At 42.7% G+C, this 25,726-nt stretch overlaps 1 protein-coding gene across 1 annotated transcript in view; it reads right to left on the bottom strand.

The window, feature by feature from the left end:
- Positions 1–25,726, bottom strand: part of LOC115074536 (otoancorin-like) — a 91,316-nt gene that overhangs the window by 50,833 nt on the left and 14,757 nt on the right. Inside the window, exons 2-6 of the mRNA XM_029574092.1 lie at positions 21,754–21,871; positions 18,635–18,663; positions 15,775–15,935; positions 1,812–1,957; positions 1,055–1,170 (exon numbers count right to left, since the gene is read on the bottom strand). Of these exons, the coding sequence (XP_029429952.1) occupies positions 1,055–1,170; positions 1,812–1,957; positions 15,775–15,935; positions 18,635–18,663; positions 21,754–21,871 (570 nt within the window). The remainder of the gene's footprint in view (positions 1–1,054; positions 1,171–1,811; positions 1,958–15,774; positions 15,936–18,634; positions 18,664–21,753; positions 21,872–25,726) is intronic.

Genomic DNA, 25,726 nt, shown 5'->3' with positions numbered 1-25,726 from the left:
TTTGTTCAAAATGATGTTGGCGGACCCTTGGCTGACGCCATTTTAAAGGACGGATGTATTTCAAATTGGTGCTGGCCTTGGGTCGCCTGGCACCTTTGTGAAATAAGGAACCAACGAGGCAGGAGAGACTGGGGACTGAGCTCCTGCTCAGCTTTGGGTCCTGGATATTTTGGGCAATGTCCGTAGGGTAGGGGAAAAAGCCTGCGGTGTGGGCTTTTCAAAAAATTAAGACTGTGCATGCTTTGGTTTTTTGTGCGCACTACTGCAAAATGTTGCACGCCGCAACCCAAATGAAAAGAAAGGAAAATTAGCATAGGATCCAAAAGGGGTACATGTGTGTACTGTATGGGAATATGCAGAATGAGATGGGGGTCAATCGATTCCAAGTTTAATCTGGAAGGAAGAACAGCGCCCCCTCCACGTCTCGCTCTGATACACGTAGGAGGTGACTCCCCCTGCACCCTGCAATGGAGCGAGCTCATAGCGAGCAAAAAGAAAGACTTCAGTAACAGTTTTATTCCCCTGAGTCAGAAATGTCTGCTTAGATAACTTCTGGGGAAAATAGGGAGAAACAAAATGGGCATGAAAGAGAAACTGGGTAAATTGGTAGGGATGTGTATTTGTTTGGAAATGAAAAAAACCAATGAACCAGACTTTTTCATTTGGCGGGGGTGGGAGATGGAGAAAAGGAACGCTGTCGGGCACTGTGGATGGAGGCAAGGGCAGGGGGATGCAGACCTTGGCATGGGGGAGAGAGGAGAATGAGAGGTGGATGCTGTACTTGTAGGCAGGTGTGTATGGGGGGAGGTCCGAGACTGAAGGTTCACTTAGGGCTGCCCAATATCCTTGCACCGACTCTGCTCCTGGTTTGAAACGGGAAAATGATCATTAACTGTTTTGAGACCCGACTCCAAGCATCAGTAGAAAAAATTAAATAAATCTGAACTGTACATGCTGCTATTACTACTTATTTCTATAGCACTGCTCAACATGCGCAGTGCTGCAAGTGCTATATAACTGCACGCTGTTAGTAGAATAAAGTAAGGGTCCTTACGGTGCTGTTGGCAGTACCCGCTATGCCACTTAGAGTAGAAACTGGAGCTTGTAAGATGAAGCGGTCCAGTAATTGCAGGACATCCACAGTGATCCAGGAACCTTTGCTGTCCTTCCCTATGTGCACAAAAAGTTCTCAGAAAAAAGTATAAAACTGCAGAGGAGCGAAGAATACATTGTAAAGCTAGGAGTTGTGAGAGGGTAGACTCCATATTTTGTGGTAGTGCTGATCCAGTCCCAGTTTTACCTTGTGGCACATAGATGTCTTCCTGCTTTTCTTTACATCTCTGTGCACAGGATAAAACCAGGATTGGCCTGTCTTTTGTGTGTGTGTGTGTGTGTTTGTGGGGGGGGGGGGGAGAATAGAGCCTGCTGAAGGCACTGTGGTATGGCGCAGACAGCTGAGAAGATCCACATTTCTGAGGAAGTAAATGGATGTCTCCATGTGAAGTGGTAGAGGTTCCTACCAGAACCCTAGGGATGGTTAGCAAAAACCTGAATATATATATATTTTTTTTTTTACACTCTATGCTGTCCTTGTAGATTTAAAATTTTCTTATGAGGAAAAGATGAGGAAGAACTGAGCCAGCCAGCAGCATGGGAATTGAGGTTTACCTGAAGCTTGTTTTAGCAGGACGATCTCTTGTATGGAAATGGGTGCAATGGAAGTTAAGGTAACAGCCAAGGCACGACAGTAACTTGCCCTGATCCAAATTTAGCTAACCCTTCTAGCAGTTCAAAGAGTTATGCTTTCTTACCCTTTTCCATTTCCTGGCTCCCATTCTTGTTCAAGGTTGTAGTGTTCTTGCTTATTGTGGATGAATAGATGGATTCAATCCATTTGTAAACTGCTTGCCGGGTTCCAGGATGCAGGTTGTCATAGACCAGGTTGAGCTCTTTCAGCCTGAGCAAGGAAATTTAGAGGTACATTTTAAAAAAGAGCGCACGCGCGAACAAAAGTACCCTGGATTTTATAAGATTTTATACCCAATGATAATCCAGCAAAATGGCTTCTAAGAACTTAAAATGTTTTAAGTTAGTTTACTGACATGCATGTTATTTTATTATGAACGATTAGCATGTGCTCCACTCTGGAGAATACGTATGTAATGGAAGTTGCGGAATCTAAGTATTTTTAAATAAATAAATTAATTAATTAAAGTGTCAAGCTGCGACAGACCACTAACGGTCCATCAAGCCCAGAATTCAGACTCTGACAGTGGCCGGTCTGGGTCTTTTGGAAGCATCCGTTAAATCCCAAATAAAGTCCATTCCATGTTGCACACTCCCAGAAATGGAGGTGGAGACACCTAAGTCTATCTCACTAAATAATGGTTAATAGACCTGCTCTCTAGAAACTTATCCAAACCTTTTTATTAGCTCAGATAAATTACTAGCCTTCTCCATATTGTCTGGCAACTATTTCCATAGTTTAATTATGTGTTGACTGAAGAAAATACATTCTGGAATTAGTTTTAAATCTGCTATTAGTTATTTTCATACAGTGTTCCCTTATCCTACCAGAAAGAGTAAATGTCCTTTATCAATTTGTTCCACACAGCTCATGATGTTATAAATCTCTGTCATGTCTCCGTCATCTCTTCTTCATGCTAACAAGTCTTAAAGTATCAAGCCTTTCTTTATAAGGGAGTTATTCCATCCAGTTAATCAGTTTTGTTGTTTTCGCTGGACCTTTTCTAATTCTGCTGTATCTTTTTTGAGATATGGCCCCACACAATACTAGGGTTGCCAACCAGCTCCAGATTTTCAGGAGAGGTTGATCCAGTCCTGGTTTTACTCCCCTGCATGCAGGTACTTAACTACTTATAGTCTTGATGTTCTTAGGGAATGCAATAAAGAAATAAGAATAAGTCCCAGCATGCAATGGGGTAAAACTCAGACTGGATCAACTTGTCCTAAAAATCTAGAGCCGGTTGGCAACCCTACACAATACTCCAGGTGGGGTCACACCATGAATTGAAGCAAGATTTTAGGACAGTATTACAAGCTCTCATTTTTGCAAAAATGGACTATTGTAACATTTTACTACAGGGATTACCTGCTACCACAACAAGACCACGCCAACTTCTTCAAAACACGGCAGCTAGGATACTAACCAATACCAAGAGAATTGAGCATATTACACCAATACTTAAAGAACTTCATTGGTTACCCATTACTCACAGTTTACAATACAAAGCTCTATCCATTATACATAAAACTCTGTATAATAACAAAATGGAATGGTTCACTGCATCTTTACATTTTCATGTTCCACAAAGATCTACTAGGTCAGCTAATACTGGCCTCTTACTGGTACCTTCCCCTAAACTGGCTCATTTAAATTCAGTGCGTGATCGGGCATTATCTATTGCTGGCCCTCTGCTGTGGAATTATCTTCCACAGGAGCTGCAACTCGAGTCAAACATGGAAGCCTTTAAAAAAGCATTAAAACCTGGCTTTTTCTACAGGCCTTTCCTTAAGGACAGCTTGACAGTGAGATCAGAAGTTTTTTGCTTAGCCAAATTTCTTTTAGCTTTTACATTTCTTAAACATACATTTCTATCTTTTTCTAAAAATGTTGTATTTCTGATATTTTATTGTTGTTTTATTTGCTTACGTTTAAGATAGAATAGTATTTTCTTTTAATTTGCTGTTTTAAATGCCTATAACAGGCATGATTAATTTGTACACTGATGTGATACTTAATTTTGAACACGATATAGAAAAACTAATAAATAAATATTATATTTCCTGTTTTGTTCTCTTTTCCTTTCCAAATAATTCCTAGCCTTCTGTTTAGCTTTTTTAGCCACTGCCACAAACTGAGCTGAGGATTTCAAAGCATTGGCTACAGTGGCTCTAAAATCTGTTTGCTGAGTGGCAACACCTAATATGGAATAGGAACATGCTTTCGTTGGAAACATATCCTTTCATTTGTAAAACAAAATTTAAAAAATGTGTTTGTTTGTGTGGTACCCCTACGGGTTGACCACCAGAAATCACCTGGTGTAAAAAGAACAAGAAGCAAGACAGAACACCATTTTACAGCTCCTCCTCTATGAGGTGGCTGAATGGGTGGACCCTACTGTAACTAGAGGAGTAGGTTGAGATTCAGGAGGAGTTAGAGGAGGGAGTTAAAAGAGAGAGGAACCCTATTGGAGTGAGTCCTTTTCATTTGGATGAAGCCTACCACGTCACCATGAATATCTTTGAGGAAAGACCTGCCTATGCGCTTCCTGCCAGGTCAAGTGCTAATATAGAGGGATCCAGAGAATGTATTAAGGATTTGAACTGTGTTAACCATTAGTTGCTTGAGTTACTGTCTGGAGCTCTGAGGAAAAATTACCCCTCTGGATCCAGAGACCAGGCCACTGAGCCCTGTTAGTAATCTTCCAAAGTCAGTGAAGGGCTGCAGGGTCAGTGGGCTCACAAGAAGAAACACCACAAATAAAAGATTGAGGAGCATCAGTGAAGACCCCCAACAGGATCTTTGAACGGCACCCACGCGCAGGTTGGCTCACGAGATGAAGTCTGCTGGATCCAGGTAGGGCTATGAAAATCAAACAGGAATCTGTCATAGCCTGGGACCCCTCAGGAGTAGGGGCCCACCACTCTCTCACTTACTTGGAACCTGGAGTGCAACACTTACACATAGAATGAGAAGGGACACTCATTTGTACAGACATTGACATTTCTTAATTTTGAACTTCCAGTCCTGTGTCCTGCACTTATTGTCCTAATCAGAATTACGTTAACTAATTTACCACCAGAAAGGAAGTCACCTCGCCGCCCGGGCCACAAGCATCCATTTTCCCCCCGATAGAAAGAACTCACCCCATGGGGGATTACAAGTGAAGGGGAGATCTGCGGCAAAGGAAAACTAGCCCCAACAATCTAAGTTCTTTTGTGTGCCCTTAGAGGAGATGCGCCTCAGAAGAAAAGGCTTACATTTGCGTTTTGTTTTAAAATTGTGCCTTGGCTGACATATGCCTTAAAAAAAAAAAAATTTGGGGCCCTGTCCACACCCTACAGATGAGGTGGTGCTGCATTCTTTTACCCCAGTATGGAGGGTACTCCAAAATGCTCCGGCTTAGAGTCAGCAGGTGCCATGTTGGAATATAACACTGGCAGGGCAGGAGCGGCTGAGGATCGTTCTTGCCTTGGGAAAAAGACCCATAGATGGGTTGCAGTGGGGGCTCTCCAAAGCTATTTATTTTGGCAGGGTGGGCAGACAGTGGGGTGGGGGTAGAGTCCCATGATATATTTTTTGCTTTGTTTTTACTTTTTTTTCTTCAATTTCTTTTCATTTTATTTTAAATAAATAAAATCAACAAAAAAACCCCCCCAGGAAAACTACAAAATGAAAAACAAAACAAAACTTTTTTTTTCCAGTACAAAACCCGAGAGATCATGTAATGCTGTGTGTGGAGAGCTGTCTCAGGTCTCCTTACTTACAAACCACTTTCATCAGCATACATTTTCCAGCAAGTTCTTTCTCTGACACTCAGGTGAAGCCAGGTATTTCTCCCTTTCACACTCAGACCTGGGCATGTCGGCTCAGCTTGCAAAAAAAGAAAAGAAGTGCAAGCCGGTACTTCCCAAGATGGCTGACAGGCATGTGGGGAATGAATGGGATGGGTGTAAAATGGTGGCGGCTAATGAGCTCAAATCAGTGGTTGTGGAGGCTTTAGAACCAGAGTTCAAAAAACTCGTCGATAAACTGGATGAGGTTTCGCTGACGTTGTCTGGTTTTGAGCGGCTTACAGTGGTGGCGGAACAAAGAATTTACGATGCGCAAAATGACCTACATACTGTGCAAACAGCCATCACAGCTATGCAAATGGCCCTGGAAAAACAAGAAGAGCGGTTGGAAGTCCTTGAAAATAGGTCTCGATGCAACAACTTACGGTTCATAGGTCTGCCAGAATCGCTGGAGGACCGTGAGTTATTGGGATTTTTGGAATCCTGGCTGCCCCGAGAGCTGAATAATTCTAGTAAATATGCAGATTTCCACATTGAATGGGCCAATTGTCTTGACTCTAAAAGGGAGAATGTGGACCAGCCGAGAGTAGTAATTGCTCAGGTGTTTAACTTTGCGCAAAAAGTAGAAATTCAACAAGCAATAAGAGCTGGAAAGAAATTAACATATCATGGGAAAAAGATTATAGTTTTCCAGGGCTATTCCTTAATGTTTTCAGTACAAAGAAGAGAATTCGCTCCTGTTTACTCCAAACTATTTCAACTAGGCATCTGCTTGGTTTTACTGTATCCAGTCAAACAGGATAGCACATAAGGATGGAGTTAAATGATTCAACACAGCCATGGAGGCAAAACAATTTGTGAATGCCTTGGAATTTAATATGGGGAACAATCAGTCTGACCAGACTACTTGAAACAGGATCAAATGGACACCTAGGTCCCTGTTCTTGACCCAACAATGGAGGCTGTTTAGTTTTAGATATATTGAAGCCATGTAAAGGGACCAGGTATATTCTTGTGCAAGGGGGTAGGAGAGAAGACAAAAAGCACAAAAGAGGCATTTATTTGTCTGAAATAATACCACTGGAAGGATAAGTCATGCTAGAAAAGCTGGAGTTTAACATAAAGCAACTCTGTTATGTGTTCAGTGTATTATGTTACATCTTCTTCTTCTCAATTAACAGCTGTTGGATATATTCACCTGGAGTTATTCTCTGTCTCTCACTATTATATAATTATTTGTAACATCATTTGGATGTTATTGCATCTGGGGAAGGATGTACGTAGGTTGTTATGAGTGGGATAAGGATGGGATGTGGGGGGGGGGGGGGGGGGGGGGGGGGGAGAGGTCCTGGTATGGAACTTGAACTCTGTAAAAGTTGGATGGAGGTGTTCGATGGAAAGGTGGGGGAGATGGGACTAGGGTGGGTCGGGAAAGGAAAAGGCACAGATGTATATTTTACTGCGCAGATGACTCAAGATAGGGGTTGGTATTTCTTTTTAGAATCCAGATTATGGTGTGATTGGATAAATGGATGGGAGTTCATGCTGGGAGGACTCTCTCTTATAAAAGATAACAGTTGGCAGATTTCTGAACGCCTCTTAAGAATGCTGGGGTAATCCATGTCTTCTAATGTTATAAAAATGTAATCTTGGAATGTATGTGGAATAAACCCAGCAATTAAGAGATCTAAGATCTTGGCTGCTCTAAACAAGAAAAGAGCGGATGTGATTTTTCTCCAGGAGACACATTTAAGCGATTTGGAGCATCAAAAGTTAAAAAGGTGGTGGGTTGGGGAAGTTAAATTGGCATCAGCAAGCACAAAATCCATGGGTGTGGCTATTTTGATTTGTAAAAATCTAGCAAAAATAATTAAGCAGGAAATTACACCCTGGGGGCTGTTTTGTGATCTTAATTGCTGAGTTGAATCATAAATCTATAGTTTTCTGCAATATTTTTGCTCCTAACAATTATGGGCCGGATTTTAAAAGCTTTACGCATGTGGGGGGGGGGGGGGTTACGCAGGCCTGGCCTATTTTACAAGGGTCCTGTGACATGCATAAAGCCCCAAGATGCATCTAAGTCCCAGGGTTTTACATAAGGGGTGGTCCGGGGGCGGGGGCAGGGCCAGAGGCCTCTGGCACAGTGGCCATTTGCCGCTGTGTTGTAGGATCGCGTGCCAGCAGGCTGCCGGCGCTCGTAACTTGCGCCTCCCCAGAGGCAGGCGTAAAAGGTAAGACAGAAGTCGGGGGGGGGGGGGGGGTAAAGGTTAGGGGAAGGGGTGGGAAGGTTAGAATAGGGGGAAGGGATGGGGGAAGGCCGCTGGCATTGGCACACACAAGATGCACTAGTGTGCACCCCCTTGTACTCGCCGACCCCCGATTTTATAACATGCGCACGCAAGATGGTTAAGATGGCATCTAAGAGGAAAGGAAAGGTTAGAATGTTTCCTACCATGGCTTCTATAGCTTCCGACCTTCCGCTTTATTGTCGAGTTCGCGTCCCCTAAGTCACAGATTTATGCAGTGCAGAGCCCCATTGGTGAAGTGGATAAAAGAGTCCCGCATTCACCCGGGGAGGTCTCACTCAACCTGCTGGACGTTCAACCGCTGCCATTAGGACCAGAGCTGAGTATGGCCAATCTACCAGGGGCGCACATTAATGATGTCATCCAGAGTGCCCGTACGGAGGGGGCTGCCGGTGTTTCCAGCTAAGTGAGAACTAGCTCTTTGGAGGTAGCATCCGAGGCTTTGTTGGAGGACATTCATGAAGGGGCCAGCGGAGGACATTTGGATTTTGTCCTTAGTCTGCTGGTAAGGGTGAGTCATTGCTTCCCCGTACTTTTTCCTTCACTAAGCCAGAGGTGGCAACTCTCGAAGCTCTGTGGGAACTAACAGCTACTTTAGCCCAGTCCCTTTCGGCTTTTTCCCTGAACATTCAGGCTGTTCCTCAGAGGGTAAATCTCTTAGCTTCAGATCAATAACATACCTCTCAAGAACATTTACCGAAAATTCAAGTTGTGGAAAAAGATATTCAAGATTTAAAGGAAGTTAATGCTACTGTTATCCGGGAGCGGGCCTTTCTTACCAGGAGAGTTGAAAATATGTAAAATCAGTTTTGTCATTTAAATTTGACATTCACTAACTTTCCTAGAGTTATTGGTGAACTCCCTAGATTTACTGTACACAAATATTTGACTGAGATCTTACAGATTTCTGCTGAAAAAATTCCCTTTTTCAATAAAGTTTATTTTCTAACTTTTAAATCTAATGTCTCTCAAGTGGTGGATATTCCTGGGGATCTTACTGCTTTTTTTGGAATCCTCAGCTTGTGAAATTATTGAAAGATCCTAGTTTCCTTTATATATGATCAAGAATTGTTTAGTTATGAAAAAATATTTCTGTCATATGAGTGAGAATTTCCTAGGGGGGATAGTATGAATCTTCTCAGATCTTGCTAAGGCAACGCAGGAAAGAAGGAAGGGTTTTTTTTAAATATGCGCCAGGAGGTTCTGGCTCTGGGCGTTTCCTTCCTTCTAAGATATCCCTGCAGGTGCATCGTGAAATTAAATACAGATTCTTTTGTGTTCTTTCTTCCTGAGCAGCTTAGATTGTTCATTGATGATAAGGAACAGAAACGAGCCATAACATCTTAGAGCTTTGAGTAGATACGACTATTATATTCTAATTTTAGACTGGGTTTAATCTCAGTGCTAATGTCTTTTCCGTTCCATTTATTGCTCTTTTTTCCTCTTATTTTCCAAGACGTGGCTTTTCCTCCAAGCCTTCCCTAATTGCTAAAGTGTTCAATCCAGACTCAGCCCAATAGATGGGACGTTCGCACTAGTCTCAGTGCTATTCATATATATTATTACACCTAGTTAATTTTGTTCTACTACTTCCTGGCTACTCTAGCCCCCAAGTTCAATCACCCTGTTATATGTAACTTTGCTTCGGCTCTTTTGTTTGATTAATTAGTTTTTTTCCCCTAAGTTCCATGTAAACCGGCCTGATATGAATCCCTTCATGAAGACCGATATAGAAATATGTCAAATAAATAAGTAAATAAATAAATAAATAAATAATGTTCTTGAATGTTATAATCAGTGACAGATTGTTTATATTTTGAATGTTTTTCCTTTATTTTATTTCCATATTTTTATCACTCATGATGTTTCTGTGCAAAGATTGTCCTTTGTTATTATAATGGAAATTTGATAAATAAAATATATTTTAAAAAAAGGAGGCGGGACATTGATAAGCAATTTTTGAGGTTGGAAAAGCAATTAAAAGGAGCAAAGAAGCAGTTGACATGCTGTAATACTAAAGAAAATAGAGATAATTATTTGGCTTTATGATCTCAGTTAAATACGTTAGTACATCAGAGAGTTAAGAAAAGTGTAATTTTTTACAAATATAAACTATATCAGTATAGTAGTAAAGCTGGCAAATTCCTGGCCAATTTAGTTAGGGCCAGTGCTGGGGCGTGGTTTATAACTACACTCACAACAAAAGAAGAAAAACAAAATTTGAAGCAAAAAAGATATAGTTAATACCTTGATGGTGTATTATAAGGAATTATCCAATTCAGAGGGCAGTTATATGGACAAAGGAAGGGAATTCTTGAGTAAGATCCAGCTTCTGAAGATTAGGAAGCTCAGCTTGAATGGTTGAACTGCCCAATAAGTGAAGAAAAGATTAGGGTGGAAATTAGCAAGCTAAGCCATTAAAGGCCCCAGGGCCGGATGGATTCAGTGGTGTTTTCTATAAAATCTTGTCAGAGCAACTGTCAAAATCACTTAGTAATATGTTTCAGGCCTTATTGGATAGGGGTGTATATCCTGTAGGAGATAATATGGCCCAGACCATTGTTACGGGCCCAAAAAACAAGAAGGAAGTTGGTCTAACAAAGCCGTGAGGAATATAAACACAGAGAAGCTGAGGTCCTCAAAAATATTATTGGTAAAACAATATTTCAGTGAATGTCCGACTCAAGGCCTCCCAGTGGAGGGCTGCTTCAGGGGCTGTTAAAAGTGATTTTGTCATTTGACAAGAAGCATTATAGCATTATAATTGTCTCATACCTCATTCAAAATGACACCAACAAGGAATCCCAAAAAATGTGTAGCAGGTCTGTAATTAATCATGTTGATGTGCTCATTCCAATATATTTATGAAGAAGCTCTTAGGCTCGCAACAGTGTGCATACTTCAGGTGCATTCAAAAAAGTGGCTAGCTCCAGATCTCACAGTGTTTTGGTTTAATGACTTGGAATCAATATTGTCCCGACTGTAGAAATACCAGTGCACATTGTATAAAGGGCAAAGATGAGACCCTACCAGCTTCTTTCTACCACCTCTTGAATTTTGACCATAAGCTATTGGCCAAAATCTGGGCTGATAGATTAGCTATCACAATGCCTAAGGTGATTAAGAGTGGACAGGTGGGGCTTGTTTGAGGCAGGTATGCTCTGACGAACGTTCAATTGGTAATGACAGCAATGAGAAGGTGCAGTCAAAAGGGTCAGTTTTGGTGCCAAAAAAGGTGTTCAATAGAGTGGAGTGGGATTATTTATTTGTAGTTATGGAGATAATGGGACTGGCTGTCCAGTTCCAAAAAGCCATGAGATTGCTTTATTTGATTCTGGAGGCTTATGTCTTGGCTAATACTACCCACTCTGACACTTTTTCCATTAGGAGAGGACTAGACAGAGTTGTCCCCTGTCCCTGTTATTCTTTTTTTGTTTTTTGAGCCTTTACTATGCACTCTTCAAGAGATAAGAGCCATACAGGGATTAAAGATGAGGGAATATGACTTTAATATGCAGCTTTCGCTGATATTTTAGTTTTTCTCACAGAACCAGCATCCTCTCTAGAAATGCTGCTGTGACATTTCTGTCACTTTGAGGTGTTTTCTGGATTCAGATTGAACACTGACAAATCCATCTTTCTTAAAAAACTGGTGGGAGGTAGATTTCCATTAAAATGGGTTGATGGTGTCTTTAGAATTTCGGTTTGGAAATATCTGCTGATCCAGGCAAACATAATCTTGCCCGGCTTATGGAATATACCAAGAGGAAGTTCCATTCCTGGAAAGGGTTACCTCTAACTGTAGTTGGAAGAATTAACCTCTTCAAAATGGTGATCTTTCCGAGATGGATTTATGTTCTTTAGAATTTACCTTTGAGATTGCTGAAGAAGGATTTGAAGTAGCTACATTCATTGATTTTAAAATTTATCTGGCAAGAAAAGAAACCACGTATTCCCTTGGATTGTTTAAAAAAATTAATGGGGTCAGGGAGGTTTGGCATTGCCAGATCTAGAAGAGTATAATCTAGTTAGCTTTTTGCGTATTTTGCGTGATTGGTTTTATTTTAAATCCGATTGTACTATTCTTGAAGGGGATAAATCACTAGTAGTACCTCTTGACTTGAAATATGTGTTACATGCGGCTCCTGCAAAACTGCCAAAGAGCCTGTCCAGTTGTGTTCTGATCTTGCCTCTCAAATGGCCTGGTGGCGGTTGACAGGGTCCTATCAGAGTTCTCCCCAGTGCTTGCAATTGTTGCCCATACAAGGAAACTTAGATTTTGTTCCCGGTAGTCACTCTAAGGATTTTAAAAGATGGGAGGCATGTGGTATTACTCATAAGAACATGCCATACTGGGTCAGACCAAGGGTCCATCAAGCCCAGCATCCTGTTTCCAACAGTGGCCAATCCAGGCCATAAGAACCTGGCAAGTACCCAAAAACTAAGTCTATTCCATGTTACCGTTGCTAGTAATAGCAGTGGCTATTTTCTAAGTCAACTTAATTAATAGCAGGTAATGGACTTCTCCTCCAAGAACTTATCCAATCCTTTTTTAAACACAGCTATACTAACTGCACTAACCACATCCTCTGGCAACAAATTCCAGAGTTTAATTGTGCGTTGAGTGAAAAAGAACTTTCTCCGATTAGTTTTAAATGTGCCACATGCTAACTTCATGGAGTGCCCCCTAGTCTTTCTATTATCTGAAAGAGTTAATAACTGATTCACATCTACCCATTCTAGACCTCTCATGATTTTAAACATCTCTATCATATCCCCCCTCAGCCGTCTCTTCTCCAAGCTGAAAAGTCCTAACCTCTTTAGTCTTTCCTCATAGAGGAGCTGTTCCATTCCCCTTATCATTTTGGTAGCCCTTCTCTGTACCTTCTCCAACGCAATTATATCTTTTTTGAGATGCGGCGACCAGAATTGTACACAGTATTCAAGGTGCGGTCTCACCATGGAGCGATACAAAGGCATTATGACATTTTCCGTTTTATTCACCATTCCCTTTCTAATAATTCCCAACATTCTGTTTGCTTTTTTGACTGCCGCAGCACACTGAACCGACAATTTCAATGTGTTATTCACGATGACGCCTAGATCTCTTTCTTGGGTTGTAGCACCTAATATGGAACCTAACATTGTGTAACTATAGCATGGGTTATTTTTCCCTATATACATCACCTTGCACTTATCCACATTAAATTTCATCTGCCATTTTGATGCCCAATTTTCCAGTCTCACAAGGTCTTCCTGCAATTTATCAGTTAAAACATGTGTTGCGGTCCCGGTCGCTAGCCTAGCGACCGGGCCCTTACCGTGTTTCCTCCGCTCCAGGCCGCGTTGGGAACTGCCGTGTTCCGGGCCTTCTGGGCACTCCACTATTGATCTTTCTCCATTTGGAAAACTGACCATTTAATCCTACTCTCTGCTTCCTATCTTCTAACCAGTTTCCAATCCATAATAGGCAGAGCTTAATTTGCAGACATAAAGGAAGTGGAACTGTAGAGCAGGGAGGCAGAATAGGGGCAGTGGTGCAAGGGCCGGGTGTGAACTCTTTCTCCTAAACACAAACACTCTCACACACATATGTGTGAACTACTCTTCACACTCTCTTTCTCCTCCTTATCCCAGTGATCCTTCATCCCCAGCCAACACCAGTGCTCAACCTCCAGCCATTTTTTGCCCACCATTGCTCAGTAAGCGCTGGTGGTTCAAGAATAATTAGGGATTGAATATTGTTGGGGGCTGCACTGGAGGGTCACTGAGGTAAGGAAGAGGGTAGAGGGAATGAGACCCTTTACCCTCCTCCTTCTCCTCCCCTCTGCCCTGATGATCCTGGTTCTCTATCCCAAGACTTTCTCACCTTCCCATGATTCCTCCAGTGAACTTCCTATGATTCCTCCACTGGTCCTCATCTCTCCCCCAAGTAGTTCTAGAGCCCCCAACTCTCACCCTCAATCCCTGGTGGTTCTCGATCCCCCTCCCTTTGATGGTCACAAATCCCCCCTTTCTGGAAAATTATCCTATCTAGCAATATTCCTAATTTTCCTCCTTACCCAGTAAGGCACAGGTCTCCTCTTTGAACTGGACTCAACTGGCTATCCTCTGTCTTGGAGGTGGGCACAGACTAGAATGCATCACTCACTCTCCTTAGCCTTCTCAGACAGGGGGAGCGAGGGTCTGAAATTCAAAAGTGCATCCATCTCTTTGTCTCCTCAGGGGAGAAATAAGGGAGTAGCACCATATTCTCTCATCGCTCACTCTTTTCCTCCCCCATAAACCCTCCTATCTCTTCTCTTCCTCTCATTCACTCATTTCCTGTCCTCTCCAATTGCCTTACTCACAGACTGTCCACCATTCTTATCTCAACCATACCTCACAGTCCCTCTAATCCCCTCCACTCACATCTCATAACTTTGTCCCCTCACTCATTCTCTCCCCCAACAAACCCGATATCCCCACAGATTCCCTCACTCACTTGCCTTCCCCTACCTCCAATCTCATCACTCATTTTCTTGCCCTTTCTCCACTTTCATTCTGCTTTCTTCTGATCTCTTTATTCACTCTCCTGCCCCTTCCCCCTCCCCTAGTGTGGTCACCAGTAGCAGAGGCAACAGGACCCAGGAAACCAACTTGGTAAGCAGCAACCTGACCAGGAAGACAACACATCCAGGAGCATTAGAAGCCATGTGGCTGACAAATATTCACCTCATATCTCTTTGACCTTGGCCATTATCCCTCAGGGCCTCCTCAGTTGTGCCAGGAAATTGCACAAAAATCCAAGGCCATGTGGCTGCCCTATCTCAGGGCAAGCAGCTTCAACACACTCTGCTTTGCTTACTCTGGGCTTTGGGGGACCAAAAATGATGCATGCCACCATCAGCTCTGCCCTGTTTCTGCAGGGGGCACTGGAACAGATTTATACTGCCAGCTCCGCTCTGCTTTCTCAGGTCCTGGAAAAAAGGTGATAGAACGCCATTCTGGGTTGTTCCATCAGAAATTAAGCCCTGAGTAGCCGACAACTGAATTAGTATAAGTTTGAAACTTGGGAGCTGTAGTGCCAATAACCAAGGTTAGGGTGGAAGCCTTGATGACTGGCACTGTTGCTTATAAATTTCAAATATGTGCTAATTCAAACCCTTTTTGTGTCTCTTCTTTGCTCTGCAGTTTCTGCTTCAATAACACTCCTTCCCCTCCTTTTCCCTGTAGAACAGGAGGAAAGGGGCTGATTTAGGGAGCAGCACTGCAGTTCTGTCCACTAAAGCTCCCTCCTCCTCTTCCCTATAGACTGCCTGGACTGGAGGGACTGGAGCAGAAACCCCTGCTGCTCCGCCTTTTAAGACAGGAAAAAAAGTGCTGGAACTGCGTTCCCCCACGAATTAAGCCCTGACAGCAGGACATTTTTATTTATTTAATTTAAACTTGATTACCCGCCTACTAGTTTACAAGTGAACCTCAAGAGAGGGCACAGTGAAATTTAAAACAAGCAATTTACAAATACAGTAATTCATAAGATAAACAAATTAAACAGATCTTCAGAAGACTTGTTAGCTTAAAAATGCCTGATCAAAAGCCATGCTTTCACATTTTTATGAAAATGCAAATTATTTGGCTCCTGATGGATATCTAGATTCCCCAAGGCAGGTGTAAAGCAGCTTCTATCCCATGACTTTTTTAATTTCCTGAGTTGTTTCTCATGGAGGGACTTTGTGAAATGCCTTCTGAAAATCCAGGTACATTTTATTGACTATATCTATCCACATATCTATTTACATCTATTACTGTAGAGCATTGTACTTCCCACCCTCAGCAGTGAGCTTGCAGATGTCTTGCATCCCCAACACGATTCCCAGCTCTGCGTGCTCGCAGGTCTTTGTGCTCACAGTGATCTTGTGTTCTTGAGATGACCTGGGGTTATACTTACAGGATCTTCAGAGCTGTGACGTTGGGCACAATAATAAAGGTTTCCACACAGCGCTCTGAGAGCTTCATAAGATCTGACTGGTACTTCTGGATGATGGAGGATATAGTGGAAGAGCTGTTGAGCTGGTTCTTTAGTTCAGTTTCCCACACAGAGCACGGGTTCTGCAACAGGAAACCATAGAAGAATCTTTGTGGTAATTCCTGTCAAATATTGGCACTGGGAGGCGAGTGTGGCACTACAGTAGTGTCTATGGTAGGGAATGTGATGGTATACTGTTGGGCATAACATGTGGTGAGAGTTGGTGGAAAAAGCAGCATTTTCAGAGAGAGATAAACACATTGGGGCGGATTTTAAGAGCCCTGCTCGCGTAAATCCGCCTGGATTTACGCGAGCAGGGCCTTGCGCGCCGGTGCGCCTATTTTACATAGGCCTGCCGGCGCGCGCAGAGCCCCGGGACTCGCGTAAGTCCCGGGGTTTTCCGAGTGGGGTGTGTCGGGGGCGGGGCCGATCGGTGCGGCGTTTTCGGGGCGGGCCCGGGGGCGTGGCTGCGCCCTCCGGAACCGCCCCCGGGTTGCGTCTAGGCGCGCCAGTGGCCCGCTGGCGTGCGGGGATTTACTTCTCCCTCCGGGAGGCGTAAATCCCCCAACAAAGGTAGGGGGGGGGGGTTTAGACAGGGCCGGGGGGGTGGGTTAGGTAGAGGAAGGGAGGGGAAGGTGAGGGGAGGGCGATAGCGAATTCCCTCCGAGGCCGCTCCGATTTCGGAGCGGCCTCGGAGGGAACGGAGGTAGGCTGCGCGGCTTGGTGCGCGCCTGCTACACGAAATCGGTAGCCTTGCGCGCGCCAATCCAGGATTTTAGCAGATGTGCGCAGCTACGCGCGTATCTACTAAAATCCAGCGTACTTTTGTTTGCGCCTGATGCGCCAACAAAAGTATGCGAAGGCGCGCTTTTTGTAAATCTACCCCATTGTGTCTTGTTTTGGTGCCTCTCATACTATAAAATCATTTAGGGTTCACAATTTTGGAAAAGAATAAATCTTCTAGAGATGGGAATTTACAGGGGGTTTTGGAGTATTGGTGAGGGTCCAGCCCCCAATGGGTGGGTCATTATTGTATATTTATAAAAGAGGGATGCTAGGTGGGAGTCTTGGGCTCTGAGTAAGAGTTTGGTGAAAAGCTGCAGCAACCCAGGAATGTTCTAACCTCTGTATTGTGGGATTTCCCAGTATTTTGTCTCAGATTTAGACAGAAAGAAAATGGGAAACTCTGCAGCCAGTTCTCTGTGTTAAAGTATTTCCTTGTTTTGTTATCAGCACGTACTGGAAGAATACCCAGACAAAAATCAAGAAGCAGTCTTATCTACGTAGTAATAGTCCATACATTTATACTTTTTCCTAACTTCTGCTTTAAACCATAAAAGGACAGGTATAGAGAATAAACAAATCAAATGTCAGTCAATATATTCTTTCATGAATTATTCATTACATTTCCTGATATAATTATTTCCTAGGAATGTGGAACTGCGTCTTTTATCTGATTGGTCAGAAATACGGAACTGTGGCATTTGTATTCATTAGGCTAATAATTATTCATCTGTCGCAGGCGTCACAAGCTTTACCTTCCTTATGCAATCTAACAGTCCTTTTTAGAAGTAAACAAGTGCTCATAACATCTGGTTATGTTCCTGTTAGTATATGGTTGCTTGCTATTTAGCCCACTGTGGGGCCGGTGCAATATAAAGTGCGGAAAGCGGGCGCTGAAAAGTCAGCGCCCGCTTTCCTAACGTGCGCATGGTGCCTGCAAGGGGGGGCACCATGCAATACTCAAATTAGGGGGTTGCGCTAGCAAGGATGTGCTAGGGTCGCTTGCGCGACCTAAGCGCCTCCTTGCTAATGCGACCTCGCTGTGGCTGCCGGTTATGAAGACCGACGCCGTTAAATGCCGTTTTCATAACCTGCCTGTCTGTGAGTAATGAAAACAGACGCCGATAAACTCCAGGCAGGCGTTGATAGGTGAGCGATAAATGTGCATCTGAGATGCACATTTTATCTTTTTGCATGCGGAGTGAATGAGTAATAGCCTCATTCACGTGCATTTGCATGTGATGAGCGCTATCCCTTTCACTCTGCGTCCCACGCCAGTTAAATAGGCGCTAATCCCCCTATTGCATTAGGGGGATTCATTAGCAGCGATTTAACCCGCTTCGGAGCGTGGGTTATACAGTGCGCTCGGCTGAGCGCCCTGTATTGCATTGGCACCTTTGTCACATGTCCAGCCTTAAGCAGTTTCTGCCTCATGTGAGTAAATAAGGAAGTTACTTTTTCTAACTGCACATCCAGAGTCTCGCCAGCCTTAATGCATCAAGACAGGAAAATACCCTTAAATACATCAATACGAAGGGGAAAAGGTTGTTTCCTGACCGTCTGCAGCCAGTAAGTAACCCTGGGTGCAAGAAGAGGATTTCTAGTTTTTCCATTTGGGCATGAAGTGAGTTCCTGGGGGAGTTCCAACAGATAACCTTCCCAGTATTTTCCCTTAAGTGACTGGAGAATACAGAGAGGTTTGAATATGTTCCTTAACTGCTTGTAAATTGTTTTGCCTGAATTATTTTACATATTTCTCTTCCTCTACTGCTTCTGGGTCTTCAGTAAATTTATTGTTTTTTTGTTTGGAACATAATACTTGGTGTGGATTCTTTTTCTTCCTAATGTGATCCCATGGGCCTTACAGATTGAATCTGCCCTCCCCAAAGCACAAATCGGTATTTTATCCAGATACTGCAATGAGTTTTACAGTGCTCAGCAGCAGTCTCTGAAATGTGGTTCCCAGTGAAGGATATGAGGATGTTACAATACTAATTACCTTTTCCTTGAAATTTTCTTGTTTCTGACCTGAAAGTGTAAGAAAGCAAGAGACTCATATGTTAGTGGCAAAGTAAAATTTGTAGTTCAGCTCTGAAAGCCTTCCTCTTGCCCCTTGGACAATAAAGGATAATGAAATAATCTTTATCAACCTGAATCCAGAGAGAACAGATGCAGGACATAGCAGACTTAAGATGACCAGATGGCTCCCTGTAGCCAGACCCGGTTCTGCCCCACTGTATGCATGGCAATGTAATCCTGAGTTTCCCAAGAAAAGGGGAGGGGGGGGTGTCACCCTATCTCTGTGCCTGCCGGGACTGGCTCAGCCTGTCTCTTGAGACCTGATGCTATATGGTAAGCCTAAGAGCAGGGCCAATGCTTCTATTAGGCAAACAGGATGGTCACCTGAAGAGCCAAGAGGTAACGTGTGTGACTTTGAATAACTAAAACTGTGTGCATAGTTGCCTCCCCAACCCAACCCCACTCCTGAGGATGCCCACAAACTATGTGGGTACATGTATGTCCATTGCCATTGCTGACATATGCCCATACGTTTACCCTGTGAAGCAGGTGGGCAATACACTGGGCAACAAATTTTCACAAACGTCATGTTACTGAAATGAAATTAGTCAATTCTTATAAATTTCCATGTGCTAAACACGAATGTGACTGTGAAAATGCAAAACTGGCTCTAGTTTTTTTGTAATATGCAATAATATAATTACATCTTGAACTGTATGCCAATAGTAGGAGACCTACGGTTAATACCGTTTGAAAAATGAAGTCATAGACTACATCTTAGATTTCTTTGCTTGTCTCTTGTACACCTGTTCGGGAGCATCTCTGCGGAGTGTCCAGCAGTAGTCAGCCAGCATGAATATTTCAAATGCTCACCCTTTCTGACTGGGCTTCATATAGTACACTGCTGACGTCAGCTTACTCGGCAGCAGCAGCATGGCAGTAGAACTGCATTGCATCAGAAAATGATGTAATAAACTCTGGATGATGTGTGCATGATGGTATTATGCAATATGATGCAATATTACATCATTCTGGGCTTATTTACAGTCCTACTGGATATATTTACATGACTAAATATAGAAAGTGAACTATATTAAATATCTTCAAAACGAGAGCCAATAAAAACGTTTCATGGTCATATTCGTGTTCAGCACATCAAGATACTACAGAGTAGGACCTTTTTAGGTCAGTAACACTTTCATTGTTGCCCAGTGTAATCAAACAGCGTTTTACCCACGGAAATGGCTTTCATTATTTCCCTCTTGCCGTTGATGGTATGTTATGAATTAAAATCTCCTACATTAGAATATTCACCATCATAATCGGCACCACCGGTTTGAAACCTTTTTATTAATCCTATGGCAAAAGACCTGAGACCATGGTGCAGTGTGTGGTGGTGAGGATGACATACTGACCACTGTGTATTTTGTTAATTAGAATCTGCTATATTTCAGGGAGGGCCATTGCATAATAAACTTCCAAAAGCTAGTTGAGAAATGTAACACTCTCTTCCTCAGGTTCAAACAGAATGAGCAGATCAGACTAAAAGATGACATTTGCCAGAAATTACAAGTAAATCTGTTGCAATTTCTGGCAGTGTCATCTTTTACTCTAACCTGCTCATTCTGTTTGGACCTGAAGAAGGCAGTGTTAATACATTTCTTGACTAGTTTTTGAGAGTTAGGTTAGTCCAATAAAAAGGCATCAGCTTATATTTTTGTATGTTTGTTGACCTTTATTTTTGTGCATTCAAGTGGACTAACAGCAGCCATATTGCTTTAAGGCTCATGTACTGAACTGCAAAAATTCAAATATATGGTGGCTTTGTACAGAAATACATGTATCCGGAAATTCCAACATTTCTGTGGTTTTGTGCTTTTTTGCACGTGAAGCCCCATTTGCTAATTTTTTTTTGCAGATTTTCCTTCTTACCGATTATAACATTTTGCACAAAATACACTGATGTATTAAGCTGTACATTTTTTCACAGATGGGCATCTGTATGTGTTAAAATGCACAAAGCGGACCCAAATGCCAGTGTTTTGAGCTTTTGTGTGATTTTCTGCATTTCTCCCTTTTGCAAAAACATTTACAGTTTTTGCTGCCTCTCATATAGTAAACCATGTGTAATCCACTACGCATGAAAACTCCCTGCAAACCTGAATTAATGAGCTGCTGCAATACAATATTATGCAAAGTGGCTCATTAATTCAGATTCAAGCAAAAATGGTGCACTAAGACTTCTTCATGGGCCACTTTTTACTAAAAAGATGTAAGGTTTAGTTATCGCTTTTGGCTTTCTTGGGAGCCAAGATTCACGTGCAAGTTTTCTACCCAGCTTAGTTGTATGGATAGAAAATCTGTGGCCACCATTGTTTAAAGGGTCCACAAGCCCTAGTAAAGGATCCCCCTCCTGTGCCAAATCACTGGTGGTCCATGGGGCAAGGGCTGACCTCCCTCCTGACCCATGCACCACTTGTTTAAAAATTAGTCCAGTCACAATGCCCCTCCTCAATCTAAACCCAGCTCCCATTTATAAAAGTTCCTGAAGCCCTGAGTGCCCCCCCCCCAATCCTTCTGGTCCCCCCAAGTTTACCCAGAAAGTGTTGGGGTTCTCCAGAGGGCAGGAGCATTCCCCACTCACTCCTTCCCCACCAGTGCCATCTTGGAAAATGGAGCCCACTGACAGTTTGCACTACTTTATGTGGCAGTGGTGCCTGCTCAGAAGATTATAGGGAATTTTTTAATAAAATGGAGTGGAGCTTAGATGTAGGAAGGGCATTGTAATCCACAGGGTGGTGTAGAGGTCAGCCCTTGCCCCATGATCCTCCAGGAATTTGGTACACAGAGAGACTGGTGGGGCTTTTGCTGTGGCTTGCGGCTCCATGATACGATGGCGGCCATGATTGTGCATTACTATGGCCAGGAACAGCCATAAAATGTATCGTGAAAGTATGCTCTGGAGATTATTTGCATCTGTAGCAAACTTTCTTGGAAAGAGGCCTCTAACTTAGTACATTGGCCTCTATAATTTGTAAAAGAATACAAGTCCTCATTATTGGCATCAACTTACAGGTGAGAACAGAGGGGCAATCTTACCTTCTGTAGACCTCAGCAGGCAGCAGTAGCACAATAAAACTGCAAGGGCAATGGATAAGGAAGGTCGTTCCATAGTTCTTTTCTCCCAGCAGGCCCTCCACAAATCAGCGATATAGTTCTAACAAATACAATTAAAGAGGTTTCAGGACTAGCCCTTGGGTGGAAGGAGATGCAGTACAGGAGGATAAAACAATGCTACCTGTGGGTGAAAATCCCTAAATGCATTAGTAGCACAGTAAGGAAATCCTGACACATTTTAGTTACTTTCATATTGTATCATAAGTTGACAGAGGGGTATATCTCAGCATTCATAGTAAAGAGTAGGAAAGAATGCTGCTTTAAGACGCAGAGTACAATGCAAAGTAAGATTATGATGACATGACCATTAAAGTATCACGTGTGGGGATCCACGAGAGGCTATTCATGTGAGCAAGAGAAAGACATTACAAGGATTTTTTCTTCAAAAAGTTTTCAGTCTCATAGATTTCAATCTCTCAATTAAATATCTGCAACTAGGTCTCATAATTGATGAATGGCATGTTATTGATATGTATTTTAAGAATGTATTTGATGTTTTAATTATTTGGTTGTTTTATTTTTAGTTTTTATGTATATCGCTTTGAACGATTTTATTGTAATACCTGGAAAGCGATACATTTTTATTTATTTATTGGTTTTTATGTACCATCATTTAGACTAGCCTTCACAATGGTTTACAAGCTTCATATAAAATGGTATCATTAAAATCATATAAAAATTAAAATATTAAAAAGACATATTAAATCTAAAAATACAGGTGTTATACATACTACAAAATATCAAACTTAATTGCATATTTAACTAAAAATACAAAATCAATATTTATCAGTCTAAAAATTAGTATAAAATAAACAAATAGAATAATCATAAATAGATGTAGTGCATAGTAAATGTTGTCTGTTTGAGCTGCTCTCATTTATTGTCCTTATAGGCGATACCGAATAGCCAGGCCTTTAGACCCTTTTAAAAAATTTTATTGTCTAATTGTAACCTTAGTTCTGTGGGGAGAATGTTCCACAGCTTGGGTCCAGCTAAAGAGATAGTTTTTTTCCCTTACTTGGCTCAAATGGGCAGAATATACGGATGGAATGGCCAGCAATCCTTTGTCTGTTGATCTTAAACTTCTTTGAGGCTTGTACAACCGGATTGCTGCATTTAACCAATCTGTTTGGTCACTATAGATTAGTTTGTGTATAATACAAAGTACTTTGAATTGGATTCGATATTTCATGGGGAGCCAATGCAAGTTTATCAAGGTTGGTATTATATGATCACTTTTTTTGTTTCCAGTTAAGACTCTAGCTGCTGCATTTTGCAATACTCGAAGTGGGCGGAGTGTGGAAGACGGAAGACCTAGTAAGAGTGAATTGCAATAGTCAGTGCTAGAAAAGATCAGTGACTGGAGAACTGTTCTAAAGTCACTCTGAGTTAATAGTGGTTTTAGACATCTAAGGCCAAACGTCGTGACGTCACGTCTTGAGCGGCCAATTGCACGCACAGGGGCCGCTTTCCCCCGTGCAGGCATCCATCTTCGCAGGGAGGCAGGGGAGCCACGATCTGTTCCAGCTGATGGCCGGACGGCTGCAAAAAAAAGTAAGTCGCGCAGCGGGAGGCAGGGGAGGTCCGATGGGGGCTGCAAAAAGTAAGTTGCTTCGCCGCTTCACACTGTCAGTGTCTCTTCTTCCCGCCTCCCGAAGCAGGGCGCAAAAAGCAGCCTTGCTCCGGGAGGAGGGAAGAAGGGGCTGGCAGTACGAAGCGGCGAAGCGACTTACTTTTTGCAGCCCCCTCCGGACATCGGAGGGGGCTGCAATGTTTTTTTCGCTTTTTTTTTTTTTGCTTTGGGAGGAGGGGAGAGGACTGGGGCTGCCCCGGAGACTGGCACCCATGATCGCGGCCGGGGCAGGTGAGCGGGGGCTGGGGGAAAGCTTGCCGCCTACCCTTACCCCTGCCTCTACCGCAGGGGTAAGGGTAGGCGGTAAGTTAGCAGGTGAAATGCGCGACAAAACGGCATGGAAAGATAGCGATAGTCGGGGCGCGGGTTACGGGATGCTAGGGAATAGCTAATTCACTCGTTTGCATGCAATATACATGTCGCGTGCGGAAGGGGTTGCCTGGGGATTTTAGAACGCGGTAGGAGTAGGTTAAAGGGGATTCGGGATCGCAGGAAGGGCTAACGCGGGTTAGGAGCGGGGTAAATGCGGCCGCACTTTACTGGATAGACCCGATAGTACGGTATGACTGGAACATTTTCACCCATTTCCATTATTCCAAAAACTGTTTGTTTTTTATTTTATTAATTTATTTAACAGCTTTTCTATACCGATATTAGTAGGCACATCATATCGGTTTACATCAAACAATAGATGGAAAGTACAATGAACAGGGAGTGGGGAGGGGGACAACATAATGCAACATGGTGCTATCAGCTTATTGCCTTCCAAACTAACTGTAAAAATGTGATTAATCTTCTTCAATACCTCTTCCCAAAAGGCAAAAATTTGAGGACAATCATAAATTTATCTACCTTGCATTTTATACATAGATCAGAATCTGTTAATCCCAGTTTTACAATTCTAATCAGTCAGATACTGTTTTTGTCTCCACCACCTCCACTGGGAGGCTGTTCCATTCATCACCTATCTTCTCTGTAAAGAAATATTTCCTAAGATTATTCCTTACTTTCACCCTCATCCTATAATCCCTTGTTCTAGAGCCTTCTTTCGATTGAAAGAGGCTCACCTTCTGTGCATGGAAACCTTGGAGAAATTTAAATGTCTCTATCATATCTCCCTTTTCCTTTAGGGTGTAGATATTTATATCTTTGTCTGTTCCCTATGCTTTAAAATGAAGACCACTGACCATTTTAGTAGCCACCCTCCAACTGGTTTATGTCTTTTTGAAGATGTGGTCTCCAATATTAGACACAGTATTTCAAATGAGGTCTCAACGGGGTCCATACAAAGGCAATATCACCTCCATTTTTCTGTTGACATTCCTCTTCCTATGTAGTCAAGCATCTTTCTGTTTATTTGCTGTCATTTTATTTACCTATTTGGCCACCTTAAGATTATCAGATAGGATCACCCCCAGATCTCACTCTTCTTTCATGCTTAGAAGAATTTCATCCCCAATACTGTACCTCTTCCATGACTTTTTGTTGCCATAATATAGGACTTAATTTTTTAGCATTAAATCTTAGGTGCCAGATTCTAGACCATTCCTCAAACTTTGCTAGATCTCTCTTCACATTTTCCATACCTTCCTGGCTGTCTACCCTGTTGCAGATTAAGGTATTATAGACAAAAAGCTAACCTTTTCCAATAATTCTTCCATTATGGTGCTCACAAAAATGTTGAACTGGTATAAGTCTGATCCCTGCGGCACACTGCTAGTAGCACCTCCCTCTTCAATGTGAACTCCATTTACCACTATTCTTTGTCACTTAACACTCAGCCAGTTTCTAAACCAGTCAGTCACTTTAGTTCCCATATCACGGGTGCTCAATTTATTTATACGTTGCCAATGCAGAATTGTGTCAAACGCCTTACAAATCCAAGTACACTACATCTTAGGGATGTGCAGAGGGACCGCATACATGACATTTGGTATTCGTCGGGGGGGGGCAGATACGTTGCATTCGGCAAGGGGGGGCCCCTGATCTGTTCATGCGTTCCATTCTTATTTGTTTCCTGGCTAAAATTTAATTAACTACAACCCCCCCACCCTCCTGACCCCCCCAAGACTTGCCAAAACTCCCTGGTGGTCCAGCATGGGTCTGGGAGCCATCTACTGCACTCACGCCGTCGGCTGCCGGTATTCAAAATGGCACCAATAGCCTTTGCACTTACTATGTCACAGGGGCTACTGGTGCCATTGGTCGGCCCCTGTCACATGGTAGGAGCAATGGACGACTGGTGCCATCTTGTGCTTCTAC

Source organism: Rhinatrema bivittatum, chromosome 12 (genome assembly GCF_901001135.1).
Source record: "Rhinatrema bivittatum chromosome 12, aRhiBiv1.1, whole genome shotgun sequence".
Lineage (NCBI taxonomy): Eukaryota > Metazoa > Chordata > Amphibia > Gymnophiona > Rhinatrematidae > Rhinatrema > Rhinatrema bivittatum.
This window is presented reverse-complemented; position numbering and strand designations above follow the sequence as displayed.